Source organism: Rhineura floridana, chromosome 1 (assembly GCF_030035675.1).
Source record: "Rhineura floridana isolate rRhiFlo1 chromosome 1, rRhiFlo1.hap2, whole genome shotgun sequence".
Taxonomy (NCBI): domain Eukaryota; kingdom Metazoa; phylum Chordata; class Lepidosauria; order Squamata; family Rhineuridae; genus Rhineura; species Rhineura floridana.
Window position 1 is genome coordinate 268,639,094 of NC_084480.1, and position 13,505 is coordinate 268,652,598.

Sequence of the window (13,505 nt, forward strand, 5' to 3'; positions counted from 1 at the left end):
TCCATGCCAAAATTTAAAAAAAATGGAAATGAATGAGAAGGACTCTAGCTAGCCTAGCTTTCTCCCTGACATTCTACTTTTCTGATAGGATTTTTTTTTCATGGAGGTACATTTCATCATATGAACCATTATCTTAATTCAAAAGTGGTGCAGCCGAAACCACGTCTTAACCATCCTCAATAGAGAACTTTACTACAGCAAAAAAGTATCATAATTTTCAGCACCCTTCAATGATAATAAAAGCTTCCTTATGATTTTCCCACAAGCAGCAGAAATAGTGTAAATAGAACTACTGTTAAATACAAACAGAAATATTGATTTGTTTTTATGCTCAGCTGGGAAGAGAACAAGCTCCAAGCATTGTTAGAAGATATGTGAAATTCAGATGGAAAAAAATCAAATTTAGGGTCAAACTGGGTGATAATTCTTTACTTAGATACAAATGGTGTAGATCATAATATATTGTTACATGGGACTTCATGACTAAGGATTGTTTTATTGATCTCTGTCTTTTGTTGATGCTAGAATATGAAAAGTTTGTCAACAAATGTATAGATTTGATAAATTTCAACATAATTCTATAGTATGGCCTAAATAATTCCTTTACATGTATGCAACCATATAGCCAACCATGCACATGGCAAAGCAAAGTGAAGACATGGAAGGATAGTGAATTAACTGAGGGTAGTTTTCAATCTCCCCCTCTCCTTTCCGAATACAGGGACTGCACAGGGCATGTGGCAAGGAGGGAGAAACCTGTTGTGCCAGCGCTAACAAAACACTAGTGCAAAAGAATTAGTTGAATACCACTCTGAATCTGCAATTAATTGCTTTGCAGTAAGAAATTCTGTACTAAGAAGTTTTAGAATATCCAGGAAGCAAACCAGAACCTAAGTGAAGTCCCTACCATTCACCTGTCTCTACAAAACCTCCTCATAACTTTTCCCATTTGCTCTTTCCATCTACCAGCTGCTTTATTCATGTCTGAACTCAGAGTTATCCCTTTCATCTTCTGCATGCAGACTTCCTTCTTTTTTAAATCTTCTATTCTTTCTCAATCAAGAAAAATAAAATTAGTGTGACAAACTGTGAGCCAAATGTGCTAAATTCCAATTATTATTTTGTTTTTCTGTTTCAAATCGAGGCGATACTAGTTTATATTCCCTGTAGTGGCATAGGTCCTTATATGAATCAGCAACTGAACCCCTAGAAATTAGGGGTAAACAACATATAGACTTTAATAAGCAGACTAAAATCAAGCTGACTTTTTAAAAAGTCTAAAGTTCTTATGGGAAATGACCCATCCATCCTTTTGGTGATGAATGTGAAATGCAAGGCAGTGCATTCTAAAAAGAGCACTCAGTTATGCCTTGGTTTGTTCAAAGGAGATTCCAGTGTAAAGGATACGCTAAGCAAGAGTGTCATATGTCATTTTCAAATCTAATATGCAACTGCTTGCTACTGTGTCACACATAACTTAATTTTCTAGAGACGGCTTAGGAATGGATTCTGAATGTGTCAAAGATGCTGCTGCATTAAGTGCCCCAAATCAAGATCAGTTTTCAGTCATTACTTTCCACTTCTATCCTTGGTTTGGTGTCAAAAGGTTGCAGCAAAAGGTTTCCTAACATTGGAGGGCAAAGGCGAGGAGATGAGAATTATACAAATTCCTATTGGAGGGTTTTTCACAAGTGGCATGGGGGCCAATCCTAAGTAAGGGACTAGGCCCCACTGAGCACAGTGAGACTTAGGTCTGAGAAAACATGCAGAGGATTAGGCTGTGAGAACGTCTTTTAATCTGGGGTGCATTTCTTTGTGAATGTTAACAAATGTGTAGATCATATTTCACCAAAATTTTCCAGGGTGTGGTAATTTGCTATCTGACACATACTGGAGCAATCAGAAGACCTGCTCACTCATGTTGATTTTGCCACTTTAGCTTTTAAGACTTTTTTTCCTAAGTATTTTTTCCCACTCTAATTTAAGGCTGATTCAGATATTACTTCCATATTAAATATTCCTCCTAAAGCTTCAGAATCGGCATGATGCTATTTCAACATAGATACACAAGTACAGGGAAGGCAGCCCAATTTACAATGCCTTGCAAAAGTAATCAGACCCCTGACCAATGCTCTCATGTTACTGAATTACAAATGGTACACTGTAATTTCGTTCTGTATATTTTATTTTGAAACACAGAAACTCAAAATCAATTATTGTAAGATGGCATTGGTTTTATGTTGGGAAATGTTTATAAGAAACATAAAAAATGGAAACATGTTGCTTGCATAAGTATTCAACCCCTGTGCTGTGGAAGTTCCCAGTTTACACAGGTGAAAGAAATTGCCCTATCGAGGACACAGTTACCTTACCACTGACCTCCACCTGTGAACCGTTCAAGTTGCCATCACATTCTCAGGATCAAAACCCTACGGTTGAAGGATCATTGGTCAGGCTGTGGATCTTAAGGAAAATGAAGACCAAAGAGCATTCTAAAGGAGTGAGAGATAATGTAATGCAAATGCATATATTAGGAAAAGGGTACAAAATAATATCCAAGTGTTTGGATATCCCAATGAGCACGGTTGGATCAATAATCACCAAATGAAAGCTGCATCACACCACCCAGGCACTGCCAAGAAAAGGCCATCCCTCAACACTCAGCGCTCAAACAAGGAGACTTGTGAGAGAAGCCACAGAGAGGCCAACCATCACTTTGAAGGAGCTACAGAGTTCAGTGGCTGGGAGTGGAGTAATGGTGCACCAGTCAACCATATCAAGAGCTCTGCATAACACTGGCCTGTATGGGAGGGTGGCAAGAAAGAAGCCATTACTCAAAAAGTACCATCTGAAAGCACAACTGGAGTTTGCCAGAAAGCATGACAGTGCCTCAGCTGCAATGTGGGAAAAGGTTTTGTGGTCAGATGAGACCAAGATAGAGCTCTTTGGCCAAAACTCAAAGTGCTATGTGTGGCGCAAACCTAACACTGCCCATGCCTCAAGACACACCTACAGTGAAGTATGGTGGTAGCAACAGCATGCTGTGGGGATGCTTCCCATCAGCAGGGACTGGGCATCTTGTTAAAATCAAGGAAGAATGGATGGAGCAAAATACAGGGAAATACTGCAAGAGAACATGCTTCAGTCTACTAAAAAACTGAAGCTTGGGAGGAAATTCACTTCTCAGTAGGACAATGATCCCAGTCACAAGGCCAAAGCAACATTGGAGTAGCTCAAGAACAAAAAGGTGAATGTCCTATAGTGGCCCAGTCAAAGGCCTGATCTCAGTCCCATTGAGAATCTGTGGTGCTCTTTGAAAATTGCAGTCCACAAGCGACATCCAACCAACCTGAATGACCTGGAGCAAATCTGCCAAGAAATATGGGCCAAAATCCCTCTGACACTGTGTGCAAAGCTGGTACATACCTACCCCCAAAGACTTAAAGCTGTTATTGCAGCAAAAGATGACTCTACCAAATATTTACCCAAATATGTACCAAATATTAATGTGTAGGAGTTGAATACCTATGCAAGCAACGTTTCAGTTTTTTATATTTCTTACAAACATTTCCCAGCATAAAACCAACATTACTTTTCAGTAATTGATTTTGAGTTTCAGTGTTTCAAAATACAGTATCATACAGAACAAAATTACAATGTACCATTTGCAATTCAGTAATACGAGAGAATCGGTCAGGGGTCTGATTACTTTTGCAAGGCACTGTATCTGCCTTTCAGTACTGAAGTAAATGTGACCATTTTCTAACTTAATTTGGCACACACCTAACCAGGAAAGCTCCTTATAACACGTTTATTCTTTGAAGGAACATTAGAATTAGCCCATCATCACCATCATTATTTATTACCCACCCTTCACCCAGAGGTCTCAGGGTGGATTACAACCATTTTAAAATGTGGCAATAAAAACCAACCTAAAAAAAAAAATAAGGTGGATCCTAAAATATATGTTTTGGGTATCAAAGGTCTGAATAAAGAGGTGCATCTTCAACATTCACCAAAAACTGTATAGTGAAGTTGCCTGATGCACCTCGGTAGGGAGGGAGTTCCACAACTTAGGGGCTGCCACAGAGAATTAACTGTTTTAGTGAATGCCTACAACATTCAGGAATGTAAAGTTCATCCAATGTCAAGTGCACCAAATTTTGGGTGTAGGCAATGCCAAGACTGACCTGAAACCAAATGACAGAGAGCTTTTCTTTGGAGGGAACCAAAAAGCATTTGAATAGCACAGCTCCTACAGAGCAACTCCATAATCAGGTTATTCAGGAAAGATTCAAATTCTCAAAACATCTTGAGAGATACCAACTGAGAATGGAAATATATTTGTTGTATCAGTGCTTTTTCAGAGCTTTTTCAACAATTTAAGCTGATCCAATGGAATACATCAACTTATCAGTTTCCGTCTCTCCTAAATTTGATATTAGAATTTTCTGTGTCATGTATAATTCTTGGTTTACTCTGACTTTTATGTTTTGGAGTAGACATCTAATATTGGGTAATGATACTGTTAAGGCTCTTGGGTATGCCATAAAACAAGAAGCAACATTCAGACGGCTTGCGAAGCTTCTGTACTGATCACTTGGAATTATAAACCTGTCAATCAAAACCGCCTTTATTTATGTTATATAATCCACAGCTTCCACAAACTATGGAGGCATCTTTATGTTCTTTACAGGCTTGCCTTCAACTATTTTCTCATTGTTATTTCACTATTTGTACAAGACTTTTCTCTGTTTCTTCCCTTATACAAAATGATCAAAATATGTAAGATTTCAACTGTAAGCGTCTCCTGCCTCTACAGAAACATCAGGTCAAATTGCTTTTATTACTTATCTTCAGCTCTTCTAGCTACACAGTTTTAACTACTCTTCCTAGAGCTCTTCCTTTGCAGTAAATAGAAAGTGTTTTCCCATTCTACAGCAGTGAAGTTTTGCCAAGATGCAATTTGCATTAGGCTACTTTGGTTTAGCTAAATGGGTTCTTTCTAAGTACCTATGTAAACCACTATCATGATGTTAGCTGGCTTTTTAAAAAGGGTTAAACAAATTCATATAGGATAATCTTGGCATCAGGTTTAGTATTTCCAGGATGATTTTATGATGCCACCTTTTTTAGTTTAATTGTTTTAGTTGTATTTTATGCTGTCTCAATTATAATGCTGGTTTTAATATTTAATATCTTTTGTAAGGTGCTTTGAGTGTATGGTTAAAAGAAGAGGGCATATAAAGCCTATCACAATCACTAGAACTGTAATCTCCAAATTCAAAGCAACATTTCTCTGATTCCCAGATGCTGGAAGCAAACGTTATGGAATGGCCATTTGTAATTGTCAGAGGCATACAAATTGTCCCCGTTGGAAGACAGTAAATTAGAGATGGGATCTGCTGGCTGGTGCTGCTTTGAAAGCATTCAATTGACCCAACAGGCAGTATCAATTTGAGTTCATTCTTTGTCTGCTATCCATTGCTTTTACCAGTCCAATTGTTTTCCTCCCCAAAAATATCAATATTACTACTGATATTTTGAAAGAAACTAGTGATATTTTGAAAGGAAAGCGGCTTCACATCCTCATCCTCCTTGGCTATTAAAGGATATTATGGGCTTGGCTTGCTTCTTCCCTGCTATTTGATTGGAGGGGGAGTGGCAGAGAGCAAGAGAGAGCTATATTGCTGTACTGTACTGTGAATAAAATCAATAAAAGAACAATATATACAAAGGAATATTTAAGGGGGGAAATCTGCTGAAGTTCACAGCAAGCAGGATCACTCTGCAAAGTTGGAGAATATGTGGACCACTGAAAAATCCATGCTAAACATGAATTCAGAGGAATTCTCACCCATCCCTACAGTAGATGGACCTTTGATCTGATCCAGCTTGGCAATTGTGTTTTCATGACTTTAAATAGCCACTCATACACGAGATATATGAATTTAAATAACAACAATAGCTTCAGTTATTGCTGAGATGAGGAATGAATAAAGACATGGACAGGTCACTTGACCAATGAATGACCTGCAAACAGGAGAGCAAGACATGCTGAGAGAGCAGTAAAGTTCGCTCTTAAGCAATTAGTAGTTATCTAACAGGTCAGAACAACCTTTTGAATAGTGTTGGCATTGCCAGATCAATGTTATTTCCCCATGAGAAAGACTTATTACACTACACATATGGCAAATTGTTTTACATTAACAACAGGTACCTATAAGGCAGAATAACTGTAAACTGAAAAACAAACAATTATGAACAGCATTGCTGAGACTTTTCTAATGGTTTTCTTTTGTTGGTCACAGAAAAATAATTCTTACAAGTTTCCTTACTAATGGCAATACCTTACCAGTGTAGATGCTAGCATTGGAAGCTGGGATGCCAAACTGTGACTCGATGAACTTGGGAATGAAGGTAATAAAAGCAGTAACAATGGCACTCTCAGCTGTGTATGACAAACTCACAAAAAGGAATGTCATGTTGCTTAAGATCCTGACAGCTGCTCTTGGAAGTTCTACAAAATGACAAAACAAATTAAATAAAAACAGAAGCATGACACATGAACATTATACAAACAAAATGTATAGAAAACAAAAAGAAAATCAGCCTGCTCTGAAATGAACTATAGGGAATGGTTACCTACCCAAGACACAATGTGATTCTACCTGAGGGTTCCACTATGTGAACACAAAATAATCTCAACATAGGTCCTTTCCAGCATTTCTAAGTGTGCTTCCACAAGAAGATGTCTTATGGAGCAGTACCATACCTCAGTAATAGACCACCTGCTTTGCACGTAGAAGGTCCCAGGCCTAATCCCAGGCATCTCTAGTTAAAAGGACCACATAAGTGATGGGGAAAATCCTGTCAAAGATCCTAGAGAGTCAGTGACAGCCAGAGTAGACAGTTCTGGACTAGATTGATCAGTGCTCTGACTCAACATAAGCCAGCATCATATATCCAAATTCCAGGAGTTAAAATTGTAAACTAAATGCACATATGTGCATTCTCAGCCATGTGGTAGGCTTGAATACAGGGAACAGATGGGTGCAGTTCAGCAAAATATACTGATATCAAAAGGTCCCTGCTGATGTATCGCTGGAGGTATGGGAGCCATTACAGTGTGACTCCTTCCTGTGCTGGTCAGGTAATGCCAGAAGCCACTGGCTATGAAGGAGCCCACACTGCAACTCATTCCTATCTCACCATTGCCACTGGATATTGGGGCAAAGTTGGCCTGGAGTAGGACCTTGATTTGTGCTCCTTGTATTATCTGAGTGATACAATAAGGAGTTATACTACTGTGACTGACATGCTACCAGCATTACATAAGAAAGGGCCTTAACTCATGCTTCCTTCCCATGTTGCGATTTTACTCACAGGAATATTCTGGAAACCAAAAACAGAAATAGTCTAGGGGCCACCCATGTGCCTGTTGGCAAATGTGCATATAGAGAGTTTCTCTTCTGGGATGTGTTCTTGGATAGCATACGATATTGTCTGGCTTGGTCACATCATCCTAACCACATCAATTTTTTCCAAAATGGCCACAAATCTACAAAACGGTCACTATGCTTCCTTGCTTCATAAATTGTCTTTTTTTCAGAAACCATTGATTTTAGGAAGACAATTATTATTATAAACTTTGTTCCTAAGAACATTTTGAACAATTTCATTCATAACACTTATTGCCCTATAAACAGCATTTTTTAAGGAAAGTGAGTACATTCAAAAAGTAATTGTAAATTATGCCTTTGTATCTGACTGCCTTGCAATACAATTTTGTACATTGTGGAAAAATGCTGTACATGGGTTTATGTTTGTGACTAGGACAAGGAAAATGTTATATGACCTCTGTGATTGCCATGAGTCCTCTCCTTGCATCCAAAATGGTTGCTCTCAGTGATGGTCACAGGATTCCACTACAGCCTCTTATTGTAAAGAACAAAACACTGGCATCAGTAGATAACTTCAGTCAGGAAGACGACACTGTTTCTGGTATTGGAAGGACACATGATATAGCATTGGTTTTCTTTCAGGACAGTGAATGCTCTCCTGAAAAAATTCCTGTGACCACACTTGACAACCTTAACCTTAGAAAAAGGGGGGGGACTTTAGGTGACATCCTGGGGTGTCAAAAGCTTGTAAAGTGTCAAAAGCCAAAAGGTACATGGTGATATTTCACCTGAATTTGTTCATTTGCATTTATGATTGCAAAAGGAAGTACAAAAGACAACATCAAAAATGAATCTTATCTGGTAACTGACCCATTTTCTACAGTCATTAAACATCTCTGTTTTTGATCTTCCGGAGAGCAAACACATACCTTCTTGGAGCACTTTCAGTTATTTCCTCAGTAAGTGTTCTTCCAAAGGTCAACACTGTACGTACACTGATTTTGCCCCATCCCACCAGATGTTTGCTGTTTACACAATTGCCAAGATGCACTGTCTCAGACTGGAAAAGAGTCCAGCTCATTGTGGCGTGATGAGGGAGTGGACAGGTTAGCAAACAAAATACAAGTATGGTTCCCAGCACTATTTTCAGCTATTTTCCTCGGCCTTGGCTGCTTCCATACTAGAAAGGTTATAATTCGTTGCATCAGAAAGTATTTAAGTGGCAGTGGTGTAAAATAAATACATACAGAAACAGAGATATTTGGATCAAAAGTGACTGATAGTGTTCTCAATGGCAGTCACTACTCATGAGGCGTCCACAGACTCTCCCTTTTAACAGAATCCATTCTGCATTTACAGTGGCAGCAATTCTTAAAAATAATGTTCCAAAGAAGTATATCGATTTATTTGTGGCATTACGGTCCCTGCAAAAGTCTCGTGAACATGAAGACACAGAATCAATACAACTAGACGTTGTTCTATTATCCAGTGTCATGAAACAAGTAAATGAGGACTTCAATTTATTTGTTCAGGAAGGTTGCCAGGCTTCAAACATGTTCAGATTTTGGAACACATTCATTACATTACTGTTCCCTGTCTTACAAGATATAATCCGCGCTGACAGGGAAGGCAACTGGGAACTTCATGTTTCTTCACTTTGTACGGCACTTCCTTTTGTTGTTGTTTATGGCAAAATTAATTTCCCCAGATGGGGTGCTATTCATCTTGAAGACTGCTTGAAGCTCAAGGAAACATATCCAAATATTTATGAAGACTTCATGAGAGGACGGTTTGTGGTTCAGCAGACAGAGGGACATTTCTGAAAAGCCCAGAGACCATCTACCTGTGTGAGTTTCTGCAAGACCTGCTCCCTGCATTTCTGGCTGATTTCCACCTGGCCTGGAACGGTGGGGCCCTGTCTCTTTCCAGCTGCAAAAGCAGCAACTGCTGAAGGGGCCAGAGACCATCTACCTGTGTGAGTTTCTGCAAGACCTGCTCCCTGCATTTCTGGCTGATTTCCACCTGGCCTGGAACGGTGGGGCCCTGTCTCTTTCCAGCTGCAAAAGCAGCAACTGCTGAAGGGGCCAGAGACCATCTACCTGTGTGAGTTTCTGCAAGACCTGCTCCCTGCATTTCTGGCTGATTTCCACCTGGCCTGGAAGGGCGGGGCCCTGTCTCTCTCCAGCTGCAAAAGCAGCAGCTGCTGAAGGGGCCAGAGACCATCTACCTGTGTGAGTTTCTGCAAGACCTGCTCCCTGCATTTCTGGCTGATTTCCACCTGGCCTGGAAGGGCGGGGCCCTGTCTCTCTCCAGCTTAAAAAGCAGCAACTGCTGAAGGGGCCAAAGACCATCTACCTGTGTGAGTTTCTGCAAGACCTGCTCCCTGCATTTCTGGCTGATTTCCACCTGGCCTGGAAGGGCGGGGCCCTGTCTCTCTCCAGCTGCAAAAGCAGCAACTGCTGAAGGGGCCAAAGACCATCTACCTGTGTGAGTTTCTGCAAGACCTGCTCCCTGCATTTCTGGCTGATTTCCACCTGGCCTGGAAGGGTGGGGCCCTGTCTCTCTCCAGCTGCAAAAGCAGCAACTGCTGAAGGGGCCAAAGACCATCTACCTGTGTGAGTTTCTGCAAGACCTGCTCCCTGCATTTCTGGCTGATTTCCACCTGGCCTGGAAGGGCGGGGCCCTGTCTCTCTCCAGCTGCAAAAGCAGCAGCTGCTGAAGGGGCCAGAGACCATCTACCTGTGTGAGTTTTTGCAAGACCTACTCCCTGCATTTCTGGCTGATTTCCACCTGGCCTGGAAGGGCGGGGCCCTGTCTCTCTCCAGCTGCAAAAGCAGCAACTGCTGAAGGGGCCAAAGACCATCTACCTGTGTGAGTTTCTGCAAGACCTGCTCCCTGCATTTCTGGCTGATTTCCACCTGGCCTGGAAGGGCGGGGCCCTGTCTCTCTCCAGCTGCAAAAGCAGCAACTGCTGAAGGGGCCAAAGACCATCTACCTGTGTGAGTTTCTGCAAGACCTGCTCCCTGCATTTCTGGCTGATTTCCACCTGGCCTGGAAGGGCGGGGCCCTGTCTCTCTCCAGCTGCAAAAGCAGCAACTGCTGAAGGGACCAGAGACCATGTGTGTGTATGTGTGCGTGAACCTGCTGCTCGGGATGTCTATAGACTACTGGGGTTTTGTTTAGTATTATATGTTATATTTTACTCTATGTTATATTTTAGTCTATGTACGCCGCCTAGAGTGGCCGTTAATTCGGCCAGATAGGCGGCCTAGAAATAAAATTTTATTATTATTATTATTATTATTTCAGTTCACAGATGTAGCTGTGGACCAGGCACTCAAGCAACTGTACAACAAGCCAGCCAAAGGTCCTGGTGGAATCATAGGAATCAGTCATCGGAAGCAAGCTGTTGCCCAAAGAGTCTTATCCGATATGAAAAGACATGTATAAACCAGTTCTATCTCACAATGTGTGGTGTTCAGGAGAATGATGAGTATTGAGTTACATTATGAGTTTTCTTCAAGTTGATCACTTGAAGGTGGAGTTATGTGCCTTGCAAGCATGAGGGTCCCAGGTTCAATCCCCGGCATCTCCAGGTAGGGCTGGGAGAGCCTCCTGCTTGAAACCTGGAGTGCTGCTGCCAATCAATGTAGACAATACTGAGCTAGATGGACTAATGGTCTAACTCAGTATAAAGCAGCTTCCTATATCCCTATGTGTGCTTCATCAGAAAAAGGCAGAATCCATTTAATGAGAATAATGAAGGACTTCAGAGCCTCATCACAGGAAGGCATTTTACTAAATCAGAAGAGGCTTTCAAGGTTACACGTGTTGACATTGGAGAAAAACAGTATCTGACTTTCCAAGAAGAAATCATTCAAAAGATTAAGAAATTATTCTGCCCACTAATTAAAGCACACATTTGCCTACAGACACATGGGTCTGCACTACAATAAGAGAAATGATCTTAGGTATATCACACAGATATCAACAAAGATGCCATACAGCCCATGGCTATGGCAACACTTCTCAAAGGAGAGGAAAACTGTGGCTTCGCTGTAGCAAATGCATTGTTCTGACTAACATGGCAAATTACTTTTTGCTTACAACTCCCCCTGAAAAATAACTGTCAATTTAATTATTTCCATTATCTCTGAAATGGGGGGAGGGGAATCAAAGCAACACTCAACAACAGAACAACAAAATGTATTATTTATTATTCTCTACTATTTATATATATACACCGTATATTCCGGCGTATAAGACGACTTTTTAACCCAGGAAAATCTTCTCAAAAGTCGGGGGTCGTCTTATATGCTGGGTGAAATGGTGGCCGCAAAAAACAGCGGGAAAATTGGCCAATCAGAGAAGCTTGGGGTGATAAAGAAGCAATGGCGGTCATAGGAACGCACCAGCAAGCTCAAACCAAAACTCTGGGGCCGCTGGGCTGCGAGAGCACGATTGGGCTCAGCAAACAAGGGAAAGAATGAGCCGCAGCTGCGGGCTCTAAAGGCAGTTGCGGTAGGCTTAAGATGCCGCAGACGAGCCAGGGGAGGCAGAGCAACCCCCCCCAGATAGGGGCTCTGACACAGAGCCGCAGCTGCAGGCTCTGGAGCTGCCGTGAAAAAGGTAAAGTGGCAGCAATACTGAGAGCAGCAGCCGCAAGCTCTCAGTTAATTCTAGGTGGCTTGCTGAGGGGGGGAGAACCGCAGCCGTGGTCTCCCGTAACGTCACTGAGCTTCAGGAGGCAAAGGAAGCCGTATGCACAGGCTTCTTATGTAGGGGGGGGAGAGCCGCAGCACCGGTCTCCCGTAACGTCACTGAGCTTCAGGAGGCAAAAGGAAGCCGTATGTACAGGCTCCTTATGTAAGTAAGCCGAAGAAGTCAGGAAAAAATGCCGCGGAGCGGGCCAGGAAGCCGCGATCGCAAGCTCCTGATTAGAGCTGCGTCAGCCGCCAGAGAACAAAAGGAGCCACAGCCACAGCCTCCCTGAAAGCTGTAGGCAATTTACTGGGGGAAAAAACGAAAGGAGCTGCAGCCGCGGTCTCCCTGAGAGCCGTTAGGGAATTTCCTTCCTTTCAGCTTTAGAGTGAATTAGGAAAAGTTTAATCCACTTGCACTGTTTTATGGTTACATGTTTGATGACAAACAGCCTTATGTTTATAAGTGACAGTTTTCCTGCTAAGTACTTGCATGTCATAAGCAGGGGTAGTCTTATACGGCGAGTATATCCCAAACTCTATATTTTAACTGGAAAAGTTGGGGGTCGTCTTATACGCCCAGTCGTCTTATACGCCAGAATATACGGTATTTATATACTGCTTAATTTTTTTATATTGTCTGGATATTATGTTATGTTTTGACACATATTGTTTATTATGTTCTGTGTTGTAAACCCCGCTGTGGTCTTTTCATGAAGGGTGGTATATAAAATTTTAAATAAATAAACATTAAAGATCTTTCTGTTTACAGGAACCTTGTTGCATTTCATGTGTTTAGTAGTGTATCCACAGCTTTAGATCTCATCCTACTCAAGTTGTGCTTAACGAATATTTGGAGGGGATGTCAGCTAACTTAGCTTAATTTCTAAACCTTTTCCAAACAGAGCAGGTAGATACAGGATATCCCATATTCTGTAAACTCTTTATCACGTCTTCTCATCCAGTCCATCCCAATGTACCCACCACTTCTGTGTGGGACTAGACAAAGGGGTCAACGTGGAGACAGGACGAGCATGGCGAGAACTGCTCAATGTTTCTTATCAGAAATCCTCCACTAGTCTCCAGCCTCCTCCTCACAGGGACATTTTGTAGGCCTGATGTTTCAGCAACTGATCTGAATTAAAAAGTGCTGAAGAAGAAAGAGACTAGCCAAGAAGGCTATGAAAAAGCAATACAGAACATAAGAAACAGGAAAAACTAAAACTAAATTATCAGCAAATACCCTCCTCCCCAACCTCCACTACTCCTTGCCATAAACACAGTCATATTTCTTAACATTTTATATCACTGCAATGTACTGAATTGTTGTAAGCCACTTTGTAAGCCAAATTTGACTGTAAAGCCAAATATAATTAATTAAAACTGTGAGGATCTTGCAACG

At 41.4% G+C, this 13,505-nt stretch overlaps 1 protein-coding gene across 3 annotated transcripts in view; it reads right to left on the reverse strand.

Moving 5' to 3' along the window:
* Positions 1–13,505, reverse strand: part of SLCO5A1 (solute carrier organic anion transporter family member 5A1) — a 134,347-nt gene that overhangs the window by 24,757 nt on the left and 96,085 nt on the right. For all 3 annotated transcript variants that reach the window (XM_061600906.1, XM_061600897.1, XM_061600916.1), the window contains exon 5: positions 6,356–6,520. In XM_061600906.1, the coding sequence (XP_061456890.1) occupies positions 6,356–6,520 (165 nt within the window). The remainder of the gene's footprint in view (positions 1–6,355; positions 6,521–13,505) is intronic.